The sequence below is a fragment of the Staurois parvus genome, unplaced genomic scaffold (genome assembly GCF_062004578.1).
Source record: "Staurois parvus isolate SC_StPar_1 unplaced genomic scaffold, SC_StPar_1.0 ptg000636l, whole genome shotgun sequence".
NCBI lineage: Eukaryota > Metazoa > Chordata > Amphibia > Anura > Ranidae > Staurois > Staurois parvus.
In genome coordinates, this window is record NW_028318432.1 from 8420461 (window position 1) to 8447765 (window position 27305).

A 27305-nucleotide genomic window follows, 5' to 3' on the forward strand; every position below is an offset into this window, starting at 1 on the left:
TATTATTATTTATATAGCACCAACAAGCAGGCAGTACAGTTACAATACAATTCAATACTAGAGGAATCAGAGGGCCCTGCTCATTGAAGTTTGTCATTGTCTGGAAAAAGCTTGCCCTTTTTTACTTTTATTTTTTGAAGATGTGACGAAAACACATTTAAAATTTGCAGATCAAAGGTTATTTTTTTATTGGTTATATACTATCCTACGTAATTATTAAGCATACCAACATTTAAAACCGTTAATTTAGGCTAGTTTTATTTTACATTTATTTCTTTATTTCTTCCATTGAATATACAGTCAGGTCCATAAATATTGGGACATCGACACAATTCTAACATTTTTGGCTCTATACACCACCACAATGGATTTGAAATGAAACGAACAAGATGTGCTTTAACTGCAGACTGTCAGCTTTAATTTGAGGGTATTTACATCCAAATCAGATGAACGGTGTAGGAATTACAACAGTTTGCATATGTGCCTCCCACTTGTTAAGGGACCAAAAGTAATGGGACAGAATAATCATAAATCAAACTTTCACTTTTTAATACTTGGTTGCAAATCCTTTGCAGTCAATTACAGCCTGAAGTCTGGAACGCATAGACATCACCAGACGCTGGGTTTCATCCCTGGTGCTGCTCTGCCAGGCCTCTACTGCACCTGTCTTCAGTTCCTGCTTGTTCTTGGGGCATTTTCCCTTCAGTTTTGTCTTCAGCAAGTGAAATGCATGCTCAATCGGATTCAGGTCAGGTGATTGACTTGGCCATTGCATAACATTCCACTTCTTTCCCTTAAAAAACGCTTTGGTTGCTTTTGCAGTATGCTTTGGGTAAATGCACCTTTCTCCTACCTCCACTCTTAACTCCAAAACGCATTGACTCCTGCTGCCTTCCTCCTGGGTAAATGCACCTTTCTCCTACCTCCACTCTTAACTCCAAAACGCATTGACTCCTGCTATATTCAGAACAAATGGTGTATTTATATTTGTGTATATGTTGACCAGCTCTCACCTCCAGCTGCACCCGTTTTTACGATTGGTGTCTGTTTCCTGAGAGAATCATCCCCCCACTACTCATGTGATCTTTATCAGCTTCTAATTGGGGTGGAGTTGAATGCTCATTTGAGCATCTCCCTATAAATTTAGATCAGCTCATGGGGGAGATCTCTGATGGGGGTGCTGCTTCAGATTGAGTGCGGCTTAGAACGAGTGCATAGAAGAAGCAGTTAAACGCAGCAGTTGAACTTAAGCAGCAGGAAGACACAACAGCAAGAAGCTCTACTGCATGCTGAAAGACTGCAAGCAAACACCCTGGGAAACCTCTTACATGCCTGAGACCCACTCCGTGTACCTTTATATAATACGCCCCTCTTCTCCTTATCATATTACTACCCTCTGTTCCCAAATCTAATTTCTTTACCCCTCTGCTCCACCCCACAACCTGTACATCTCCCCCTCACTGCTATCATCTCCCTACTATTGCTCTCTTCACCTCCCCAAAATGTCTCTTCCACTCCTCCTTCTCATTTTCCTCTCCTCCATTCCCAAAATCCATTCACTATATCCCTCTGCCCCTCCCAAACATTTGTATATCGTGTCCTCACTGCTTCCCTCACCCCTCTATGGCACCCACCACCTCCTCCTATTACTCTGCTCTCCCACTGACCCCAACACCTCCACTAGGAGTTTCTCACGCTCCTGCACATCCCGCTCCCATGCCACCTTTCTCACCCTTCTCCTCCTCCTAGCCACGGGGGACATCTCCCCGAATCCTGGCCCTCCACCTCCCTCACCCGCTCAACACCCTCCCACCTCCACGTCCTACTGCAACCCCCACAACTTAGTATCTGTTCCCCTGCTCCCTAAAATCTCCCCCCCCTTTTCATGTGCACTCCTGAACGCCCGTTCGGTGTGCAACAAGCTTACCGCCATCCACGACCTCTTTGTTTCCCGCTCCCTCAACCTCCTGGCGATCACAGAAACCTGGATCCAGCCCACTGATTCTACCTCCCCTGCTGCACTCTCCTATGGAGGTCTCACCTGGACCCACTCACCCAGGCCTAACGGTCGTAAAGGTGGTGGGGTTGGTCTGCTCCTGTCACCGCAGAGCACCTTCCGAGTCCTCTCAAACCCCCCCTCCCTATCCTTCTCCTCCTTCGAGGCCCACTGCCTCCGACTATTCTCCCCAACCCCCCTGAAGATTGCTGTGATATACCGGCCTCCTGGATCCATACCCCGCTTCCTGGATGACTTCTCCTCCTGGCTACCCTTCTTCCTCTCCTCTGAGCTACCCACCATAATTCTTGGGGATTTCAACATCCCTGTCAACCTCGACAACCCGGACACAGCCCGTCTCCTCCACCTAACCTCCTCCTTTGCACTTGCACAGTGCATACAATCCACCACCCACTCCGACGGAAATATCCTGGACCTTGTCTTCTCCAACCGCTGCGCTCCCCACAACCTCACTAACACCCCCTTCCCTCTCTCTGACCACAACCTGATCACCTTCTCTATCTCCTCGTCCTCCAACGCCTACCCCTCCAAATGTCACACTACTACCAGCCGGAACCTCCGCAACCTTAACCCTGCCTCCCTCCACTCTGCAGCTGATCAACTCCACGACCACATCCTCCCCCTATCCTGCCCCGACTTGGCTTTGACCGCCTACAACAATGCGCTCTCAACAGACCTTGACTCACTAGCGCCTTTAACCACACGCAACATCAGACCCCGACCGCTCCAGCCCTGGCAGACTGATCACACCAAAACCCTCAAACAACAAGGTCGTGCCCTGGAGCGACTATGGCGCAAAACCAAATCCCAACAAGCCTTCACCCGCTATAAATCTGCCTTCCGCACCTACACCTCCTCCCTCCATGCTGCCAAACAGGCCTACTTCTTGACCCTCATCAAGGCCCTCTCCTCCAATCCTCGCCGACTCTTCTCTGCCTTCAACTCTCTACTCTCTCCACCCCCACCTCCACCCAGCACCTCACTCACTGCCCTTGAGATTGCCAATCACTTCAAAAACAAAATTGACACAATTCGCAAGGACATTGCCGCAACTCACACACCCTCTCAAACCGTCCCCTCTCACACAGCTACCCCCTTATCCCCCCTCCCCCTCGACATAACCCGCAGGGACTTCATCGCTGCTCAAACTCTCTCCAACCCCCTTCACCCTCACTCAGTTACCCCCTCATCACCCCTCTCCCACGGCCCCACCACTGCTCTGACCTCCTCTTCCACTCCACCCTACATCCCTCATACTGAAGCTCCCCCAACACTCAACACCTTTGACCTTACTACCATCGAGGAAGTCTCCAAGATCCTCTCTGATGCCCGCCTCACCACCTGCCCCCTCGACCCTATCCCCTCACAACTCCTACGACCTTCCTCCTCCTCCATCCTACGCTCCCTCACCCACATCTTCAATCTCTCCCTCTCCTCAGGCACTTTCCCCTCCCCTCTGAAACATGCACACATCACCCCCATACTTAAAAAGCCCTCCCTGGACCCCAATGACCCGAACAACCTCAGACCCATCTCCCTGCTCCCATTTACATCTAAACTCCTCGAGCGCCTAGTCTACACCCGCCTATGCTCTCACCTCAACGACAACAACCTCCTCGATCCCCTACAGTCCGGCTTCCGTCCCCTACACTCCACCGAAACTGCCTTACTCAAACTCTCCAACGACCTGCTAACCGCCAAAGCTAATGGCCATTATTCAGTGCTCCTACTCCTTGACCTCTCTGCGGCCTTCGACACAGTCGACCACCCCCTCCTCCTCAAAAAACTACACTCCCTCGGCCTCAGAGATTCTGCTCTCTCCTGGCTCTCATCCTACCTGTCACAACGCTCCTTCAGCGTTACCTATAATGCTACCACCTCCCCCTCACTCCCCCTCTCTGTTGGGGTCCCTCAAGGCTCTGTCCTCGGACCCCTTCTCTTCTCCATCTATACCTCCTCCCTTGGCCAACTCATACACTCTCACGGCTTCAACTACCACCTCTATGCCGACGACACACAAATCTATCTCTCAGCCCCCCACCTCACCCCCTTGGTCTCAGCCCGAATCACACACCTACTGAGCGACATATCAGACTGGATGTCGCTCCACTTCCTTAAATTGAACCTCTCCAAAACCAAGTTTCTTGTCTTCCCCCCAGCCCGGACACCACCCCCCATTGATTTCTCCGTCACATCCAACAACGCTACCATCAAACCCGCCCTGCAGGCCAGAGTACTGGGTGTCATTCTGGACTCCAACCTATCCTTCCAGCCCCAAGTCCAATCTTTAACAAACTCGTGCAGACTCCACCTCCGCAACATCGCCAAAATCCGCACGTTCCTAACCCCAGAAACCACTAAACAGCTCATCCACTCCCTCATCATATCACGACTCGACTACTGCAACTCCCTCCTCACTGGCCTGCCTCGCCGCTGGCTATCCCCGCTTCAGTCGATCCTGAATACGGCTGCCAGACTCATTCACCTTTCCAACCGCTCCGTCTCCGCCACCCCCCTCTGCCAATCCCTCCACTGGCTTCCGATTGCGCAACGGATCAAATTCAAAATCGTAACGCTGACATACAAAGCTGTCCACCATACTGCCCCGTACTACATCTCTGACCTAATATCCAAGTACCGCCCAGCACGCACACTCCGCTCCTCACAAGACCTCCTTCTCTCTAGTTCCCTGGTCTCCTCCTCCCATGCCCGCCTCCAGGACTTCTCCAGGGTGTCACCCATCCTCTGGAACTCCCTGCCCCAACCCATCAGATTATCACCTACTCTCCTCTCCTTTAGGCGCACCCTGAAAACCCATCTCTTCAGGGAACCCTACCCCAGCCCCTGCTAACTTGCCGACTTCCTCCACTCTTCCTACCACTCCATCCCCCACAGCTATCTCCTCCTGTGCCACCATCCCCTCCCTCCTAGATTGTAAGCTCGAAAGAGCAGGGCCCTCGATCCCCTCATGTAACGCATTGTATTGGTATTGTTCTGTCACATGTTCTGTCTCCCTTTGTAATGTACAGCGCTGAGCGAACTATTGGCGCTTTATAAATACTGTATAATAATAATAATAATAATTGTCCATCTGCACTGTGAAGTGGCATCCAATGAGTTCTGAAGCATCTGGCTGAAAATGAGCAGATAATATTGCCCGAAACACTTCAGAATTCATCCTGCTGCTTTGTCAGCAGTCACATCATCAATAAATACAAGAGAACCAGTTCCATTGGCAGTCATACATGCCCACGCCATGACAATACCACCACCATGCTTCACTGATGAGGTGGTATGCTTAGGATCATGAGCAGTTCCTTTCCTTCTCCATACTCTTCTCTTCCCATCACTCTGGTACAAGTTGATCTTGGTCTCATCTGTCCATAGGATGTTGTTCCAGAACTGTGAAGGCTTTTTTAGATGTTGTTTGGCAAACTCTAATCTGGCCTTCCTGTTTTTGAGGCTCCCCAATGGTTTACATCTTGTGGTGAACTCTCTGTATTCACTCTGGTGAAGTCTTCTCTTGATTGTTGACTTTGAAACACATACACCTACCTCCTGGAGAGTGTTCTTGATCTGGCCAACTGTTGTGAAGGGTGTTTTCTTCACCAGGGGAAAAAATTCTTCGGTCATCCACCACAGTTGTTTTCCGTGGTCTTCTGGGTCTTATGGTGTTGCTGAGCTCACCGGTGCATTCCTTCTTTTTAAGAATGTTCCAAACAGTTGTTTTGGCCACGCCTAATGTTTTTTGCTATCTCTCTGATGGGTTTGTTTTGTTTCTGCAGCCTAATGATGGCTTGCTTCACTGATAGTGACAGCTCTTTGGATCTCATTAGAGATGAGCGAATTATTCAAAAATTCGATTCGACTGATTCGGCGAATTCGTGAAAAAATTTTGATTCGAGTCGAATATATTCGCTGCGAATTTAACTTATAAAAGAGTGTTTCTAGGCTTCAGAGAGCCTTTATATTAGTGCAGAACACTGTACCTTTAATTTAAATGCCCTTGGAGTCTGCTGGGGAAGAGAAATAATACTATCAGTCAGTATGACATGCAGATGAGTGCCGTCGATCTTAGAATCACCGCACACTTCACTCATTTGGGCAGTCACGGGGCCAAAACCAGAGTGTGGAGCCACAGTGTGGCGGTGGAGGCAGCAGCAATGGGAGGCCATACAGCACCCTATGACAAAATGGAACCCACCAGCAGTGTGAGGAGACCTGAAAGTGGCACATGGCAGAGTGTGGCGATGGAGACAGCAGCAATGGGAGGCCGTACAGGGACCCATGAGACACTCTGGACCTGGCAGCAGCATGAGGAGGCGGTACGGGGGCCCATGGCAGATTACGGGCCTGGCAGCAGCAATGGGAGGCCGTACAGGGACCCATGACACACTCTGGACCTGGCAGCAGCATGAGAAGGCGGTACAGGGGCCCATGACAGATTACGGGCCTGGCAGCAGCATGAGGAGTCGGTACGGGGGCCCATGACACACTGTGGACCTGGCAGCAGCATGAGGAGGCGGTACAGGGGCGCATGACAGATTACGAGCCTGGCAGCAGCAACTTGGACAGGAGGACGTTCAGCTTCTGCACCGTCGGGTACGTGCTCGCAAACTGTTGTCTCTTGGAAACGGATTCCAAGAAAGACTGCTGACGGAATCCGTGAAGAGGAGTAGCAGGAGAAGGAGCATCTGAACGAGCGGAATATGCCAACAAGCGACAACAGGGGCCCATGACAGATTACGGGCCTGGCAGCAGCATGAGGAGACGGTACGGGGGCCCATGGCAGATTACGGGCCTGGCAGCAGCAATGGGAGGCCATACAGCACCCTATGACAAAATGGAAACCCACCAGCAGTGTGAGGAGACCTGAAAGTGGCACATGGCAGAGTGTGGCGATGGAGACAGCAGCAATAGGAGGCGGTACAGGGACCCATGAGACACTGTGGACCTGGCAGCAGCATGAGGAGGCGGTACAGGGGCCCATGGCAGATTAAGGCCTGGCAGCAGCAATGGGAGGCCCGTAATCTGCCAGCACCCTATGACAAAATGGAACCCTGGGCCGGGGCAGGCAGAACCGCCGTATCTTTATCACGGTTTTCCCAGGCCACCGAATGGCGATGCTGCATATGCTGACGCAACGCTGTAGTCCCAACATGGGCCCCCTGGCCACGCTTGACTTTCTGGCCACATAGTCGACATACGGCTACGTTTTACTTCCTCGGGCGGCTTGACGAAAAATTGCCACACCGCCGAGTAGGAAACTTTGCCCCCGCTACTCCTCACTGGCTGACTGCTACTTCCTCTGTGCACACCGGCACCACTACTGGCCGTGGTGGTAGGCTGCAGTGGAGCTGGTGCTCTACTCCTGGCAGCAGCAATGGGGAGGAGGAGGCGGTACAGGGGCCCATGGCAGATTAGGGGCCTGGCAGCAGCAATGGGAGGCCCGTAATCTGCCAGCACCCTATGACAAAAAATGGAACACACCAGCAGTGTGAGGAGACCTGAAAGTGGCACATGGCAGAGTGTGGCGATGGAGACAGCAGCAATGGGAGGCCGTACAGGGACCCTTGAGAGACTCTGGACCTGGCAGCAGCATGAGGAGGCGGTACGGGGGCCCATGGCAGATTACGGGCCTGGCAGCAGCAATGGGAGGCCCGTAATCTGCCAGCACTCTATGACAAAATGGAACACACCAGCAGTGTGAGGAGACCTGAAAGGGGCACATGGCATGACACACTGTGGACCTGGCAGCAGCATGAGGAGGCGGTACAGGGGCCCATGGCAGATTAGGGGCCTGGCAGCAGCTATGGGAGGCCCGTAATCTGCCAGCACCCTATGACAAAAAATGGAACACACCAGCAGTGTGTGAGGAGACCTGAAAGTGGCACATGGCAGAGTGTGGCGATGGAGACAGCAGCAATGGGAGGCCGTACAGGGACCCATGAGACACTGTGGACCTGGCAGCAGCATGAGGAGGCGGTACAGGGGCCCATGGCAGATTAGGGGCCTGGCAGCAGCAATGGGAGGCCCGTAATCTGCCAGCACCCTATGACAAAAAATGGAACACACCAGCAGTGTGAGGAGACCTGAAAGTGGCACATGGCATGACACACTGTGGACCTGGCAGCAGCATGAGGAGGCGGTACAGGGGCCCATGGCAGATTAGGGGCCTGGCAGCAGCAATGGGAGGCCCGTAATCTGCCAGCACCCTATGACAAAAAATGGAACACACCAGCAGTGTGAGGAGACCTGAAAGTGGCACATGGCAGAGTGTGGCGATGGAGACAGCAGCAATGGGAGGCCGTACAGGGACCCATGAGACACTCTGGACCTGGCAGCAGCATGAAGAGGCGGTACGGGGGCCCATGGCAGATTAGGGGCCTGGCAGCAGCAATGGGAGGCCCGTAATCTGCCAGCACTCTATGACAAAATGGAACACACCAGCAGTGTGAGGAGACCTGAAAGTGGCACATGGCATGACACACTGTGGACCTGGCAGCAGCATGAGGAGGCGGTACAGGGGCCCATGGCAGATTAGGGGCCTGGCAGCAGCTATGGGAGGCCCGTAATCTGCCAGCACCCTATGACAAAAAATGGAACACACCAGCAGTGTGTGAGGAGACCTGAAAGTGGCACATGGCAGAGTGTGGCGATGGAAACAGCAGCAATGGGAGGCCGTACAGGGACCCATGAGAGACTCTGGACCTGGCAGCAGCATGAGGAGGCGGTACAGGGGCCCACGGCAGATTAGGGGCCTGGCAGCAGCAATGGGAGGCCCGTAATCTGCCAGCACCCTATGACAAAAAATGGAACACACCAGCAGTGTGTGAGGAGACCTGAAAGTGGCACATGGCAGAGTGTGGCGATGGAGACAGCAGCAATGGGAGGTCGTACAGGGACCCATGAGAGACTCTGGACCTGGCAGCAGCATGAGGAGGCCGTACAGGGGCCCATGGCATATTACGGGCCTGGCAGCAGCAATGGGAGGCCCGTAATCTGCCAGCACTCTATGACAAAATGGAACCCACCAGCAGTGTGAGGAGACCTGAAAGTGGCACATGGCAGAGTGTGGCGATGGAGACAGCAGCAATGGGAGGCCGTACAGGGACCCATGAGAGACTCTGGACCTGGCAGCAGCATGAGGAGGCGGTACAGGGGCCCACGGCAGATTACGGGCCTGGCAGCAGCAATGGGAGGCCCGTAATCTGCCAGCACCCTATGACAAAAAATGGAACACACCAGCAGTGTGAGGAGACCTGAAAGTGGCACATGTTTGGGGCATGATTCTTGGCGGATTTAGTCAGTTGTGTCAGGAACTGGTGGTTTGAAATCCAGACTAATCCACGCCTGATTCATTTTCACAAACGTGAGTCTCTCTACACTTTGGGTGGACAGTCGTGTCCTTTGCGGAGTTACAATACCTCCTGCCGCACTAAACACGCGCTCCGATGCCACGCTACTGGCCGGGCATGATAGCCTTTCAAGGGCAAATTCAGCTAGTTGGGGCCAAAGGTCAAGTTTCGTTGCCCAGTAGTCAAGGGGATTGTCTACCTCGGTTGGCAGGGTGCTGTCCAAGTAGGCCCAAGCCTGTTGTTTGCGGTCCTGCTCCAGGTCCACCTGATGCTGCTGCTGCTGCGGCTGGTTAGTAGTTTCCTCACTGCGCTGGTGAAGAAAGCTACTCATCATCGACTGCAGACTGAGGCAGCCGCTGCTGGTGGAGCTGCCACTGCTCCTACCACCCCACCCCTCCCCTGCTGCCATGGCAGCGGAACGCGAGCGCACAGGGCCCACAGTGTCTGAGGATGGACGTTGGCGCAGAAAGGCAGAGACCAACTGACTACATAGGTGGTTTTTATAGTACGTTATTTTGGCCTCCCTCTCAGCAGGTGTGAAAAAGGCCACCATTTTTGAACGGTAGCGAGGGTCCAACAAGGTGGACAGCCAAAAGTCATCCCTCTGTCTGATGGTTACTATTCGGCTGTCGCTACGCAAGCAACCGAGCATGCTATGGGCCATTTGTGCCAAGGAATGCGAGGGACTCCCTGCCTCCATCTCCACAGCATACTGCCACGGTGCGTCTGGGTCCTCTGTCTCCTCCTCCTCCTCCTCTACCAGATGCTCCTGCTCCTCCACTCCTGTCCGCTGAGTGGAAAAACCACCCATTTCACTCAATAATTCCTGAGCACAAATGTCCTCCTCTACCTCCTCCTCTTCTTCCTGTCCTGCCCCCACAGGGGTCATGTGGCGTTGAGATCTGTGCGCCACGTCTACCGCACCCTGACCAGCCATTGTTAACAGCATTTGTTCCAGGACGTGCAACAGAGGAATGACGTCGTTCATCCCATAGTCCTGCCGACTCACGAATAGCGTGGCCTCCTCAAAGGGCCTGAGTAAGCGGCAGGTGTCACGCATGAGCTGCCAATGGCTGACATCGAAGTTACACAGGGGAGTACCTTTATCCGCTTGTAACATCAGGAAATCGGTGATGGCCTTTCGCTGTTCGTAAAGGCGGTCTAACATGTGTAGGGTTGAATTCCACCTTGTTGCAACGTCGCAGATCAGGCGATGCTGTGGAATTCCGTTCTGCCGCTGCAGCTCAAAGAGGGTGTGCTTTGCGGTGTAGGAATGGCTGAAATGCATGCAAAGTTTACGTGACATTTTAAGGATGTCTTGCAGTGGGATGGTGGATTTTAGGAACCACTTGACAACCAGATTGAACACGTGAGCCATGCATGGCGCATGGCACAACCTTCCTTGACGCAGAGCAGACACCATGTTCTTTCCGTTGTCGGTCAACATGGTTCCGATTTTGAGTTTGCGCGGAGACCGCCATCTGTCGATTTCTCTGTTCATTACACTGAGAAGTTCCTCCCCTGTGTGACTACGTTCGCCAAGGCATACCAGGTGCAGCACAGCGTGACACCGTTGCGCCCTGCACATGTGATATGCCGGTCGGGTAATGGGACTTGGCACGGGGGTGGCGGCTGAGGACACGGCGGAAGAAGAGGTGGTAGAGGCGGACATCTTTTGTGGACCAAGGACGTGCAAACGTGGAGGCAAAAGCGGCGTGACCTGTCCAAGTTGCTGGTGCGGCTGTGCCGGCACCACGTTCACCCAGTGGGCCGTAAATGACATGTACTGTCCCTGACCGTAGTTACAGCTCCACACGTCGGCGCTGCCGTGCACTTTGGCAGAGACCGACATGCTCAAAGACTGGCCCACCATCTCTTCTACATGTGAATGCAGGGCTGGCACTGCCTTTTTGGCGAAGAAATGCCGGCTTGGCACTCTCCACCGCGGCGCGGCACAAGCCATCATTTCTCGGAAAGGTGCTGAGTCCACCACTTGGAAAGGGAGGGACTGCAGCACCAGCAACTTGGACAGGAGGACGTTCAGCTTTTGCACCGTCGGGTGCGTGCTCGCAAACTGTTGTCTCTTGGAAACGGATTCCAAGAAAGACTGCTGACGGAATCCGTGAAGAGGAGTAGCAGGAGAAGGAGCATCTGAACGAGCGGAAGATGCCAACGAGCGACAACTCCCCTCAGCAGAGGTGTTGGAGCCTTGACTGGCTGATAGAGGGAGATTGACGTCGGGTGATGGAGCAAGTAACGGAGCGGGTGATGGAGCGGGGGCTGGGGCAGGCAGAACCGCCGTATCTTTATCACGGTTTTCCCAGGCCACCAAATGGCGACGCTGCATATGCTGCCGCAACGCTGTAGTCCCAACACGGGCCCCCTGGCCACGCTTGACTTTCTGGCCACATAGTCGACATACGGCTACGTTTACTTCCTCGGGCGGCTTGACGAAAAATTGCCACACCGCCGAGTAGAAAACTTTGCCCCCGATACTCCTCACTGGCTGACTGCTACTTCCTCCGTGCACACCGGCACCACTACTGGCCGTGGTGGTAGGCTGCAGTGGAGCTGGTGCTCTACTCCGTGGCCGTTTGCCTCCACTGACACTGCTGCGACCCTGCTGCCTCCTGGGCAACCCACCGACTGTTTTGCTCGCTGCCAAGCTGCCACCCTCTTCTCCTGATGATGCCGAAGCAATAGCCTGATGACGAGGCTGCCAAGTGCGATCAGCCTCATCATCAATTAGGGTTTCCGCCTCACTACTAGCCCCCTCGGCTGCGTGTGGGTCAGGAGACAGACCTGTCTCTAGACCGGCTACCGAGCCACTCTCCTCGCCACTACTTCTTCGCCTGGCTGCTGAAGAGGCGGATGTCTCCCCCCGTTCCTGACCGCCCTCTGTTAGCTCTTCCTCACTGTACAGTGGGGCTGAGCCCACAGCATGCGATACTTCGCTTGGTGAGGGAACACCAAAGGACAGGGGCAGGTCGAGGACACGTGATTTCAGTGGGCTTGCTCCCGGGCCATGCCAACTAACGGTTGTGTCTGACGTACCCACCGACCGTTGGCTGTAGGTGTCAGAGGTGACCTGGGAAGAGGAAGACGACTGAGCCAACCAATCGATGACGGCAGGGTTGTCGGTGGAGACACGACCGCTGGATGACACCGGGAGCAATGGCCTCTGGCTGCGACTAGTGCTGCCTCGACCCCTTCCTCTGCTGCCACGTCTGCTCGCTCCTAAAATATTGCCTCCTCTGCCACTCCTCTGCATGTTGTCTGACATACTCTTTAATTCAACGATCATGTGTCCCTGAGTAACAATTCTGTGTCTGTCCCTGAGTAACAATTCTGTGTCTGTCCCTGAGTAACAATTCTGTGTCTGTCCCTGAGTAACAATTCTGTGTCTGTCCCTGAGTAACAATTCTGTGTCTGTCCCTCAGTAACAATTCTGTGTCTGTCCCTCAGTAACAATTCTGTGTCTGTCCCTCAGTAACAATTCTGTGTCTGTCCCTCAGTAACAATTCTGTGTCTGTCCCTCAGTAACAATTCTGTGTCTGTCCCTCAGTAACAATTCTGTGTCTGTCCCTCAGTAACAATTCTGTGTCTGTCCCTCAGTAACAATTCTGTGTCTGTCCCTCAGTAACAATTCTGTGTCTGTCCCTCAGTAACAATTCTGTGTCTGTCCCTCAGTAACAATTCTGTGTCTGTCCCTCAGTAACAATTCTGTGTCTGTCCCTCAGTAACAATTCTGTGTCTGTCCCTCAGTAACAATTCTGTGTCCCTCAGTAATAATTCTGTGTCTGTCCCTCAGTAACAATTCTGTGTCCCTCAGTAACAATTCTGTGTCCCTCAGTAACAATTCTGTGTCTGTCCCTCAGTAACAATTCTGTGTCTGTCCCTCAGTAACAATTCTGTGTCTGTCCCTCAGTAACAATTCTGTGTCTGTCCCTCAGTAACGTTTCTGTGGCCCTAAGTAACGTTTCTGTGGCCCTAAGTAACGATTCTGTGGCCCTAAGTAACGTTTCTGTGTCCCTAACTCTCTCCCTCAATACAGACAGCTCTGCCTCTCTCGAATGACTGGAGGCAAATGGAGAATTCTAAAATGGCCGCCATTTATAGCTCGACCATTACACAGTGCTGGCTGGCTGGCTGCTGATTGGCTAATGCGATCACATGTCATGAATGAATGCATTATGGGTCAGCGCGCCTTGTCTGAGCGCCTTCCCAGACATCCCCGCTCCGTCGCCGCACATGTCGCCGCCATTTTAGGAAAAATTTTGATTCGCGCATCCGAAGTATGCTAATTTTCGGATTCGTCGCGAATCGAAATTTTCCTAATATTTGAAACGAATTCCACTTCGCCTAGTTCGATTCGCTCATCTCTAGATCTCATCTTGAGAGTTGACAGCAACAGATTCCAAATGCAAATAGCACACTTGAAATTAACTCTGGACCTTTTATCTGCTCATTGTAATTGGGATAATGAGGGAATAAAACCCACCTGGCCATGGAACAGATGAGAAGCCAATTGTCCCATTACTTTTGGTCCCTTAACAAGTGGGAGGCTCATATGCAAACTGTTGTAATTCCTACACCGTTCACCTGATTTGGATATAAATACCCTCAAATTAAAGCTGACAGTCTGCAGTTAAAGCACATCTTGTGTGTTTCATTTCAAATCCATTGTGGTGGTGTATAGAGCCAAAAATGTTAGAATTGTGTCAATGTCGCAATATTTATGGACCTGACTGTATGTCTGTGGAAAAATGAAGGATTTGTATGCTTCAGGGAGTCTAACATAAGCCAAGAGAGATGCCAGTGGGACAGTAAATAGATCCTAGCACACTAATACGAATTAAAACAGGAAAAAGGCAGAACAGAAGGTGCTAAACTTTCCAAATGGAACGGGAGACAAATGGGATGAGACGTTTCCAATCTGTGGCGATACAGTTAGGTCCATATATATTTGGACACAAGTGTAATTTTAGTTTTTTCAGGTATTTACCAAAACATATTCAAGATATAGTTCTATAATGGAAATAGGCTGACCGTGCACACTCTCCGGTTTAATTTTAGGGTGTGTACATCCAAATTGGAGGAAGGGTTTAGGAATTACAGCTCTTAAGAATAGCCATCCTCCCTTTTTCAAGGGACCAAAAGTATTGGACAACACAGATGTTGTCCTGGTAAATTTGAGAATCTGTGGGCACCATGGCTTTACATACAGGGTCTAAGTTCCAGGGAACTTATAAACATGATTGTGTTGCAGTGCCCGGGGGACAGTGGAGTTGATGTTTATGGTGTATCTTTCAATGCTTTTTGTAGCTCCTTATTTTTTTTTTAAGGTCACTTAGACAAGACTGTAAATGAAAGTAACTGCTTTGGAAATGTCTCTATTTTTTGTATGATCTTACTGCTCTGGGATGCTGTAATTTGTTCAATAAAGCTATACCTGATTTAAAAAAAAGTCTTCAGAGGGGAAACCGTTATATTGTTCCCCCAAACGGTAACCAAAACAGAAGCTCAGGAGTAACACACAACAAAATGCACATTTAATAAGTATAAAGGCAGAGTATTTTATTACAATAGTGCTTGCAGTGAAAAGAACATATAAGGTCAAAATGGCATTCAGCAGCTGATATATAGAATCATTAATATATCCAGAGCACATAAAGAAAGATGAGTGAATTACCCTGAGAAAGGCACCCAGACACAATGCAGGGAAGAGTGAGGTCTCAAAGTGCTTCTTCGGATTGTATGTATCAATTGCTGAATGTACTTTTGTCCATATATATGTTTACTGAAAGCAATATTGTAATTAAATACTGTGCCTTTATAGAGTCATTATTAAATGCTCATTTTTATATACTTTGTTAGTCCTGAGTTCCTTTTTTAGATGCCAATTGGACAGGCTGAGAATAAAGTTCTGAAGACACATGAGACACTTCAATAAGGCATGCACTTTTTATTTCTCCAAAGACACCAAAAGTGACACCAGTGTGATTTTCTGAGACCTGCTAGCACAGCCAATGAAAACGGTGCCTGGAAGAAGCTTAGTTCCACTTTAAGTAGCTTTCTTTTTTAAATAGTTTTCCCTATATGTTTTCTATATTATTAGATTTTGTTGGCTAACATTAAAGCTTACCGGTAACTGTGATCAGAACCAAAAATTCATCTTTGTAACATTGTTCTTATACCTTGGCTCAGTCTTGGGTCTTTTTATCCTATTGTGCAACAGTCACTAAATAATTGGTCTGTAATGTTCTGCTTTCCAGAGCTCACTCTCCCCAATAATGGTAGCTATGCATTCTCTTGAGCAGGGTCGCCAGTTGTGTACCTGCCCCTGCGTGTTTCTTTCTGATCTGCCATTATGTAAATACGCTGCTGCTCTCAGTGTTGGGAGCACATTGACTGCTGATACTCCAATTCTGATCCACCCGTCCATGTCTATGGGACGTAATTGACAGGACATGAAAATGCTCTCCCGAACTCAGAAGTGTAAAAAAAATGCACTGTACCTGTCTACAATCCACCCACATCCATTGCTAGTGTCCCAGTGCGTCATAGGACATTTCATTGGGGCACATCACAGTTCATTGGGACATATCCACTGGCCAAAGGAGATGATGTCAGGCGCCTCAATGATCCTTCTTACAACAGTCAGATATACCTCACCTGTGAGAGTAAGGATGATCACTTCACAGTATTATTAAAGTTTGATTTTTAGTAAAACTAAGTAAGATACAGGAAATTTTTTTTTTTTTTTTATGTACGTGAAGAAACATTTTAGGAGAAAATGTAAGAGCACCCTAAAGTTCAGCTTTAAATTTTTTCTTTTCTTTTTTTTTTTCCTTTCATACTTTTAGATCCTACTTGTAGGGTTCCCCTGCTTATTTTGTCTGCTCTATTGTAAAAAAAAAAACATGTATCCAGCTTCTGACACAGGGAGGTTGCAAGTCTCCTTTTTTCCCCTTTTTTCATTATTATTATGCAATGAGAAGCATTTTTTTTTTGTATTGCATTTAAATGTATCTCAATGTTTTCTTACCACATTTTATGTGTTTATATATTCTCACTTACTTGCCATTCTTGCCAAATAAATTGTATTTTCCAACTGTACATTATCATGTCTTATTAATTTTCTTTTAAATGTGTTAACAGATCTCGCATCAAGTTTACCCAGTCAATGGCAGGTGCCCGCCTTTTTAACAAACATTCCAGGAATAAAATGTTTCACATTCTATTTTCAAAACCAGCAACACATTCCAGACTGCTTAAATTATGGTTTTCCACCCTCCGTTCCCTTGTAGGAGAAAAGAATCTTATCTTGATGGGTCCTCCAGGGTCCGGGAAGACCTCAGTTGGTAGAATTCTTGGCCACAAGCTAGGTTGTCCTGTTATAGACGTGGATGACGATGTCCTTGAAAAAGACTGGAAAATGAGTGTGTCCAATAAATTGCAGGAAGTTGGCGATGAGCAGTTTTTAGAAGAGGAAGGAAAAGCCCTTTTAAAGTTTTCAGCATCTGGAAGTGTGATTTCCCTTACGGGCTCCAACCCTCTTCACACTAGCAGCATGGAACACACAAAGAAAAATGGCTTAGTTGTTTACCTTGATGTCAATACGCAGGATATAATTGAGAGGCTGGAAGGAATGAAAGTGGATCGTATTGTTGGGCAAAGGTCTGGAGCTTCAATTGGCGACATACTTCAAAAAAGGAACTGTTTTTATAAAAAGTGGCATGATGTGCGTGTACTCTGCCAGAAGGGAGATACTGTAGAGGCTTTGGCTGAAAAAGTAATTGATGCAGTAAAAAAATATCAGAATGTAGACTCTGATACTTTTGTTTCTACTAGATCACAAAGTTGTGAAGCTGAAATAAGCCAAGACAAAGCAAAATTCTTTAGTGACGTTGTCATTGAGGGTTTAGCTGCTGATGGTGGACTCTACATTCCCAAAAATGGTCTGCCAAAGCTTACTGCTGGTGAGTGGGGAAGATTGGTTAAGTCAACTTATGCTGAAAGGGCACAGATAATACTGGAAAGATGCATCCACCCAGCTGATGTCCCAGCTGTTGTTTTAGGAGAAATCATTGAAAAGGCATACAGTGAAAACTTTACATGTAGCAAAATTGCTCCCATCAGGCATTTGTCTGGCAATCAATTCATTCTTGAACTCTTTCATGGACCAACTGCTTCTTTCAAAGACTTGGCCTTGCAGTTTATGCCTCATGTGTTTGCTTATTGTGTCCCCAAAACATGTAACTATCTAGTCCTTGTGGCTACTTCTGGAGACACAGGTAGTGCTGTTCTGGACGGGTTTAGCCGCCTCAGTGACCTTGACAGGCGAAGGATGGCTGTCTTCTGTCTCTACCCCGAAAATGGAATAAGCCTGGTGCAAAAATCACAGATTATTGCTTGTCAAGGGGATAACGGGTTGGCACTTGGAGTAAATTCTGATTTTGATTTCTGTCAGAGTGCAATAAAAGGAATGTGCACCAATCCTGATTACTCTGGCTTTCTTACAGCTGAATACGGAACTACTCTGAGTACTGCCAATTCGATCAACTGGGCCAGGCTGCTGCCGCAGGTTGTGTACCATGCTTCTGCTTATCTTGATCTAGTCAGTCAGGGTATTATAACTTTTGGGAACCCAGTTGACGTATGTATTCCCACCGGTAACTTTGGCAACATACTAGCTGCAGTTTACGCAAAACAGTTGGGAATACCCATTCGAAAGTTCATCTGTGCCTCCAATCAAAACCACGTTTTGACAGATTTTATTAAAACCGGACATTATGACCTCAGGGGTCGAACATTACTGCCATCCCATTCACCAGCAATTGATATTCTTAAATCGTCGAACTTAGAGAGGTACTTGCATCTTATCTCTAACCAGGATGGTGAGCTTGTTAAAAAACTTTACAGTCAGTTACAAAGTCAAGGTCATTTTCAGCTGCCAGAAAATGTATTAAAAATTCTCCAGAATGACATTATTGGCAGCTGGTGCTCTGAGGCAGACTGCTTGTCCGCAATCCACTCTGTACATAGTACAAGTGGATATATCATGGACACACACACAGCAGTTGCCAAAGTTGTGGCCGACAGGGTGCAAGACCGTACTTGTCCAGTTATCATCTCATGTACAGCTCATTATTCTAAGTTTGCACCTGTTATTTTGCAAGCTTTGAGGATTGAAGAAATTAAGCAAAGCCCATTAAGCCAGCTTCATGTATTAAATTCCTTCCGTCCCTTGCCTCCTGCTCACAAGGCACTCTTAACAATGCTTAAAGACAGGGAGTCTCATAAGAGCTGTGTTTGTGAAGCTGATTCAAACCAAATAATGGACCATGTTCAAAATTACCTTCAAAAACAATTCTTGAAGGTTTACTAGCAGTTGTGGCAGCTATAATCTTTCCTGCAAAGATTTCTCCTTGAAAAGCCAGACATTCGATAGAGTAGAGAAACAAACCGCAGCCAAAAAGCTTCCACTCAAGCAGATTAGGAAAATGTTTCAGGAAAGCTATTTCAATGCTAATTTGAAAAAGGAAAGACCTTCACTCAAACGGACTAAAATTAGTTTGAGAAAATGACTAATGTAATGTGTTGGGGTCGGAAGGCATTGTGAGTTGTAGGAAAACAACTCATGTCTCTAAATACTGCCAGAGGATGACGACAAAATTGATGGTGTTTCCTTTAGGGTCTGTTATGTTGCTATGATTGCAGTCCATGGATTGTGCTGAATGCGTAATCCGGACTTAAGTGGTATGAATGGCACCACACCCTTGTATCGTTCATTTATAGAAATAGCTATTTCAGATGGGTTACTAGTGGCAAAAGCTTGTTTGTTATTTGATTGCTATATTTGAACAGCAAATGAAGTGTGATCATAACTACACTGAGGGCATTTAGACCAATGGAAATTAATATCCCTGACTTTAGGGGTAATTGGATAAATAGAAATGCCACTCAAAACTGATTTCTCTATCCTGAGAATATGGCAGCAGGGTCCAATGCTCTTTTTTGATTTTGCTGCTATTAATGACCTTACAGGAAGATCACACCTGCCATGTGATAATTTTTCACCTAGGATATTATTGTCACTGCCTTTTCCATGTGGAAAAATGTGAAAAGTTGCAACATTTGGTGTCTCTTTGGTTGCTCCTGGATATTTTGACATGCTAATACAGACTTTGATAGGCAAGGTCAAGTGTTTTCTAGCTCGCCTTTTGCCTGTCTTAGTTTTTCCTATAAATTGCTTTTAGTACTGAAATAACTAATGGGGTTGCTTTACTAAAGGAATAAGGACTGTTCTCTTTACAAAATGTATTTTTATACTGTAAAATGAATGTTCACTTCGTGAATAGGATGAAACTGTGTTCACTTCAAACAACTAATTAAAAATTATTATTTTTTTTTTTTTTTTACTTCCCTTACACATGGTTGGGTGTTTAAGTGAAACCGCATCACCTTATTTACTAAATTATTTTATATTTTCTTTTTGTAAGTTAACTGTCTCAACTCTCTTAGTAAAGCATTGTATTTTTAATACTTCTGATATTCCAGGAGTCCCCAAACTTTCTAAACAAAGGGCCAGTTTACTGTCCCTCAGATCTTAGGGGGGCCAGAGTGTGGCCAGTGAGAGAGGGAAATGCTCCATGTCAGAGGGAGTAAACAATGCCTCAGGCTTGGTGCTCAGTGGAAGTAAAAAAAATTACATAGTGCCCCTTTAATTGGTATTGTTGGTATTGGTGGGAGGACTAGTGCCCCATTGGTGGTGTCAGTGGAAGAAATAGTGCCCCATCATTGGTGTCAGTAGGAGGACTAGTACCCCATTGTATAAGTAGGAAAAATAGTGCCCCATTGTTGGTGTCAGTTGGAATAATGGTGCCCCATTGTTGGTTTCAGTAGGAGGAATAGTGCTCCACTGTTGGTGTCAGTGGGAATGAAAAGTGCCTTGCTTCAGTGGGAAGGAAAAGTGCCCCAAGTGCTGGATAAAAGTAAGCAAAGGGCTGTAGTTTTAAGCTATTTTGGGGCCAACATGAAACACTGCTGTATATCAATTGCTGAGTGACAAAGTGAACGTCAATATTTTAAATTGTATCCTTTTATTTGCTCTAGTTTTTCAACCTGCAAACCTGTTTAGGGGTCTTAAGATGCCCACTTCTTCAGGGTCTGGAAGACTGCCCAGAATTGTTGTAAAAGGAGCAGATAACATATATCAGCATGAGAAGTAAAAAAAAAAAAAGCTGACTGGGACACCTACCTAACCATGCGCATGAACGTTAATGGCATCCCAGTCTTAGTCTGTAGGGTTCAATAATGAGTTGGCCCCGCCCTTTACAGGTATAACAGCTTCAACGTTTCTGGAAAGGCTGTCCACAAAGTTTAGAAGTGTGTCTATGGGAAGGTTTGACCATTCTTCCAGAAGCGCATTTGTGAGGTCAGGCACTGATGTCAGACAGGAAGGCCTGGATCACAGTTTACACTCGAATTCATCCTAAAGGTGTTCTATGGGGTTGATGTCAGGACTTTGTGCAGGCCAGTTAAGTTCCAACACCCCAAACTTGCTTATTCATGTCCTTATGGACCTTGCTTTGTGCACTTGAGTGCAGTCATGTTGGAACAGGAAGGAGCCATCCCCAAACTGTCCCCACAAAGTTAGGAGCATGAAATTATCCAAAATGTCTTGGTATGCTGATGCCTTAAGAGTTCACTGGAACTCAACCCTTGAAAAACAACCCCACGCCATAATCCCCCCCTCCACAAAACTTTACACTTGGCACAATGCAGTCAGGCAAGTACCGTTCTCCTGGCAACTGCCAAACCCAGACACGTTCATCAGATTGCCAGACAGAGAAGAGTGATTCGTCACTCCAGAGAACACGTCTCCACTGCTCTAGAGTCCAGTGGTGGCGTGCTTTACACCCTTGCATCCAACGCTTTGCTTTGTACTTGGTGATGTAAGGCTTCGATGCAGCTGCTCGGCCATGGCAACCCATTACATGAAGCTCTCTATGCACTGTTGTTGTGCTAATCTGAAGGCCACACAAAGTTTTGAGGTCTTTAGCTGTTGACTCTGCAGACAGTTGGTGACCTCTGTGCGCTTCAGCATGCGCTGACCCAGCGCTGTCATTTTATGTGGCCTACCACTTCGTGCCTGAGTTGCTGCTGTTCCAAGTTGCTTCCACTAACATTTGACCATGGAATATTTAGTAGCAAGATCAGATCAGCAGGCACTGGGACTGTGATGATGTCATCACTCACTGACACATTGCATATGTGATGGACGGCCAGCTGGCCGGGTCACACTCACACAGACACGAGACATCAGAATAAGACATTACCTTCTTCCGCAGGTGCAGCTCCGCCTCCTCTGAATGGGAAGTGAAGGGCTGGAACGCCACAGTGATCAGCAGTCGGCAGCTGGCTTGCAGTAAGGGTCAGAGTCTGAGAGTAACACTGGTAGAAGTGGCAGTTCAGCTGCTACACTGGCCCCCAGACACCTGGCATGTTTCTTTCCTTTCCTCCTCTCCTTTGCCGCCAATCCCCTCAGCTGGAGGTTCATTCATGACGTGGCTGCATCCCACACAGATGTGGCATTGCACCCTCGGTGGCCGCCTAGTGGAAGCGCTGGCCCTGCCAGTGGGTTATCCCATTATATATTGTTTCCTACAACCTATAGTACAATCTCTCCAGTCTTCTGAAAAGGATTGGTTAAAACTTTTGGATACTCTTAGAAACTAACAATGGAAGCCCTCCTATAGTTGACTGCCGCTCGATGTCAGCTCCCTGTACACCTCTATTCCCCATGAGGTGGACATTACTGCATTAGGCCACTTTCTAGGCCATGAGTCCCACTTACACCCAGCCCAGGCCTAATTAATGTTGGAGGGCACCTGCTTCTGCCTGGAGCATAATTATTTTACAGTCCAAGGAGATAATTACCTCTATGGGGCACAGCTATGGGAGTATTCTTTGCACTCTGCTATGCCAATCTCACCATGGGATGGAAATCCCATATCTGGAAGAATAACAGCTTCCCTGCGCACATCATCTTTTACTGCAGGTATATACCGTAGCTGACATCATTGCCATATGAGTTGGCCACTCATCCACCACAGATGTGTTCTAGCAGCACTAAAATGACAACAACTTAGGGCTTTCATTCACAAGTGTGGAATTCCACACATTTTTGGCCATAGGAATTGCCAAATTATCTTTAGGACCCACCTCTGGGATTTCATATTTGCACTACCGGAGTTATCGTCATTCTATATGGATTGCCAACATCCCCAAGGTGCAGTTCTGTAGGCTGTACAAAAACTGTACCCTGGATGATGATTATTCTGCGCAATGTCAAATCTTGATAGATAGGTTCTTTGAAAAAGGTTATGATACCACTCTCATTCAACAAGCCTGTCAGAAATGTCCCTCCATCTCCACCATGTGTTCTGAGCCCATAGTTCTGAAATTAAATGTATCATCCAATTACACTTAAAATACAGACAAATGGAGAGGATTATTTCATGACATTAGGAGGTCCTCTTTAGGGACCCCAATTAAGAGCCACTCCTTCTGTTGAGGCCCAGATTTGTCTACAAGAGGGCCTACAATATTAAACATTACTCCCAGTAAACTACCGGTTTCAACCAAAACAGTGTCCCATTCCCTAGCCATTTTTTGTAACGTCACTGTAATGTTCCAGTGAAAAAAACTCAAGTGTAAAATGTGCAGATTTGTAGAACACCGACAGAAGAACATCAGGGATAGTAATGGTAAAACGTATCCCATTAATTAATTTTTCACTTGTGCCAATGAATACTTAATTTTTTGCCTTACCTGCACTGTCAGGGCTCGCTTTGGGGAGTTCAGGAGGACAATACTGACCATAGTGTTCCCAGGCACTTTAAGGTGAAGCATGGCTGCTCCATAGAGGGCCTCCATGTGTGGGTCATAGAACACGTTCCCCTTGACTCTGTGGTGGAAAGATTTGCAAAACTCTGCTGCAGAGAAACTTTCTGTATTTTTAATCTCAGCTCCTTGGCCCCCAGGGGATCAACGAGGAGCTTGAGATTCACATTCTTTTATGCTTAATTTTATCTCTCTATCATATTTACACTAACTTCCCTAGTTTTTTTGCAATCCCCCACGGGACTTTGTAATAGTATGCAGGGTGCTTTTTAACCACTTTTTTTTATAATCTTCATTTTTAATTACAAATTGCCATTTTAGAATGTACATATTCATCTGCAGGCATGTCTATTCACATGTGGTGTTAGACATTTGTTCCTAGTAGTGCAAAAATGATACACATACAGTTGTTCTTCATATGGTACTGATCCAATCTATAGTACACAAGTATTCAAACTGATTTGACTTTTTTTTTTTTTTTGTATATTCAAAGTTTTTTTATTTTCCAAAGAAGAAAAATTACAGAGAAAAAACAAGGCATTAGAAATGAGGTGTCCTCACTGTAAAGCATTAGAAAAGGAGTGCATGGGTTGACAAAATACAATCACATAGAAGAAGTACATAAAGAGTCATTCCCAGACAAAGGCAAAAAAATATACATTGTATGTATCGATGCCTGTATGGTACAGCACCCAACCACACAGAAATAAGTAGGAGAAAAAAGGAGCATTTCATAAGAAAACCAGAAGTATAAAACCAGGGATGGTGGGCGGGTTAGGTGCAGTGATGGCTTGCACAGAAGCAATTAAACCAGGTATGAGGTGTCAAAAGGGTTGCGGTCAAATTCCAGGAGAAAACTTTGCAGTTATGCTTCTGGAATTTGATCAGAATAGAACATCCACTCCCTCCAGACATCCTTAAACTTCTCTTGCTGGTGTTTCACCCCATGCACCCAACATTCCACCTCCATAATCCTATTCACCTCCCTCTTCCAGTCTAGGGATTTTGCCGCATTCAGCAAATGCGAGATGACACTCTTTTTAAAAGACTTGACTTGATGGAGGAGGTAGAGCCATGTTAAGATAATGTAAGGGGAAGCAGATGATGGGCCTAAGAGTTAGCTTTTCAACCCATAGGGCAATCAAATCCCAAAACGCCTTGCTCTTAGGGCAGAACCACCAAATATGGAGGAAGGTGCCCCTTTGTCTACAACCCCTCCAGCAGCGTGCATCAGCGGCAGGATAGATCTGAGCCAGGCGGGAGAGAGTTCGATACCACCGAGTCAAAACAAGCTGATTTGATTTAATCGATATTGGGAGCTGTAATTTTCATATTTGTCCATGAATTGATTTAGTTTATTTTATTTAGTTTTATTCATACCTTACTCTATTGACTTTAGTTTCATTCTATGTATTTAATGATTTAATTGCCATCACGATTATATTTATTAATAATAATAATATATACCTATGAACTGATTCATTTTATCCACTACCGTGCCTTTTATTTCATGAATTGTGTAGTTCATTCTTTCATTGTTCCTTTAGTTGTATTTGTATATATTTATATACACATTTGTATTGTTAAAATACATTGTTACATTGTTTGATATTGTAACGTTGTCTGATATTTGTATATCTTCCTAATCTGGATGAGGCTGGTACTTATAGTCCATCAGATAGCAACATTACATTATATTGCAAGGAAGTTCTCTTTCTCTGTTTCTCTTATTGGCTCTGCAGTCTTTCCCTCCCACCGGGCTGTTGTACAACAGGGCAGGGTCCCTGAAACATGTAGCAGCCCACCCATTCCCAAATCAATGTGTTGTTTGCAGCTAACTGCTTCATTGCAGTCAAAGATGCCGTTGATCTGCCCACCTTTTGGCTCTCACTGTCCGATCCTTATGTTTTTATGGATCCATGTTGCTCGATGGTGGTTCTCCATCCATCCTAGGCTGGACACAGTTATTTTACATGTATGTGTGTTTCGTTTTAATAAATGGTATCACTTTGATTCTACTAACTCCAGCACACTCCTTGTTCTCTTTTCTACATGTGAGTGGATCCTTTCCAGGAGCTGAGAGTGTTTTTTGGATCTATGCTGCACCCATGGTTTTATCCAATGAGACTGTTTATACACGGACTTTATGCCTTTATTACCACATTGTGAGGAACAAGGTGCACACTGTGTGCAAGTACCTTGTATATTTGTTGATTGCTTTGTGTCTTGGTGACAATAGTCACCAGGATAAATAGAGAAGGTGAATCTACCTAACAGGGATACAGAGAAAAGAAATAAAAACCTGAGAGAGGTTCTAATCACTCTGCACTCTAGCCAAAACTACAATAAAAACCACCCAAAAAACAGTTGTGCCTGTAAAAACACTCTAAGGCTCAGTTCACACAGCTGCGACCCCCTAGCGACTTTTGTGAGTTAACATTGCAGGCTATGGCATGCAAGTTTCACTAAAGTCGCAGAAAAGTAGCGCAGGAACTCTGCACTGTAATTGCTGTATTAAGACAGCACCCATTGAAATGAATGTGTTTTAACTCGTCATGCGGCTTTTTATGGGGTTAATTTACTAAAACGGGAGAGTGCAAAATCTGGTGCAGCGCTGCATAGAAACCAATTAGCTACTACTTTACAGCTTAATGTGGTTGTAAAGGCTCAAGGTTTTTTACCTTCATGCATTCTATGGGTTCTGCAGCCCCCTCCTAATAATTACCTGAGTTACATCACGATCCAGCAATGTGCATGAGACCCACGGACAGGGCGGACTGACAACTCATGGGGCCCCCGGGCAATAGGGGATCATGGGGCCCCTGTGTCTTTGCCCAAACTCAAAAAAGCCTATGAAAAAGGTACCAGGGGCATCTCATGGGGCCCCCCACTGACCCCGGGCCCTCGGGCAGTGCCCGAGTTTCCAAATGGTCAGTCCGCCCCTACCCACGGATCTCCTGAGTCTCTCTCATTTGCTGAGACAGCAGCAGTAGCTGTTGGATCCCACTACTGTCAATCACAGCCAGTGAACCAATGAGAAGAGAGCAGGAGCGGGGCCGAACCATGCCCCATGTGTGAATGGACACACAGAGCAGCCACTGAGGAGTGACCCTGCTCAGGTGCCCCCATAGCAAGCATCTTGCTGTAGGGACACTTGGCAAGAGGGAGGACCTGAGAAGAGGAGAATCACGGCTGCTCTGTGCAAGAACAATGCACAAAGCAGATAAGTAGGACATGTTGGCTTACAAAAAAAAAGGCCTTTTAATATCACTTTAATTAAACAAGCTGAAGTTAGAAGCTGATTGAATACCATGCAGGGCTGCACTAGATTTTGCTTAAAGTTCTTAAAGTCACATTTTAGGTCACAGCAATGTGAACCAGGGCTAAAGGTTTATTTGAAAAATTAAGAGTGTACATTAAAAGTAAGAGGGTGTAAAACATAACATTCAAACAGTTATACCTTTAAAAATTAAAATTCACCTCTGCCTATTATAGTTTTTACTTTAAATGTCAGAGCATGCTACAGAAGAAGACTGCATTTCCCTGTTGCTTATTAAATAAAGGTTATTTCGCTGTTATCATATATAGACCATTGTACTGTCTATGAACAGGAACATGCAAAAAAAATAAATAATTGCAGTTTGGTTTGCGTTTGTTTGGTCCCCATAGTTTGCTGCTACATCAGTGACCAAGAAAACATCATGTAAATTTCTTTTTTGAATTCAAGTGACCTCTGGTGGCTGCATCAGGTATGTACAACTAAAGAAGTACACTGAATAGCATTTTTAACCACTTGCCCTCCAGAGGATTTATGCCCCCCCCCCCTTCTTGACCAGGCCATTTTTTGCATTACGGCACTACGTTACTTTAACTGACAGTTGCACGGTCATGCAATGCTGAACCCAAATTAAATGTACGGCCTTTTTTCCCACAAATTGAGCTTTCTTTCGGTGGTATTTGATCTCCTGTGAGGTTTTTATTTTTTGCGTTCTAAAAAAAGACCAACAATTTTGAGAAAC

The 27305-nt window shown here is 47.1% G+C and overlaps 1 protein-coding gene across 1 annotated transcript in view; it reads left to right on the top strand.

Annotated features, from left to right (window-relative positions):
- The window catches only part of THNSL1 (threonine synthase like 1), a 35947-nt gene extending 9017 nt beyond the window's left edge, over nucleotides 1–26930 (top strand). The window contains exon 2 of the mRNA XM_089693781.1: nucleotides 16537–26930. Within this exon, the coding sequence (XP_089549907.1) occupies nucleotides 16562–18766 (2205 nt within the window). The 5' untranslated portion in view covers nucleotides 16537–16561 and the 3' untranslated portion in view covers nucleotides 18767–26930. The remainder of the gene's footprint in view (nucleotides 1–16536) is intronic.
- The last annotated feature ends 375 nt before the right edge of the window (nucleotides 26931–27305 follow it).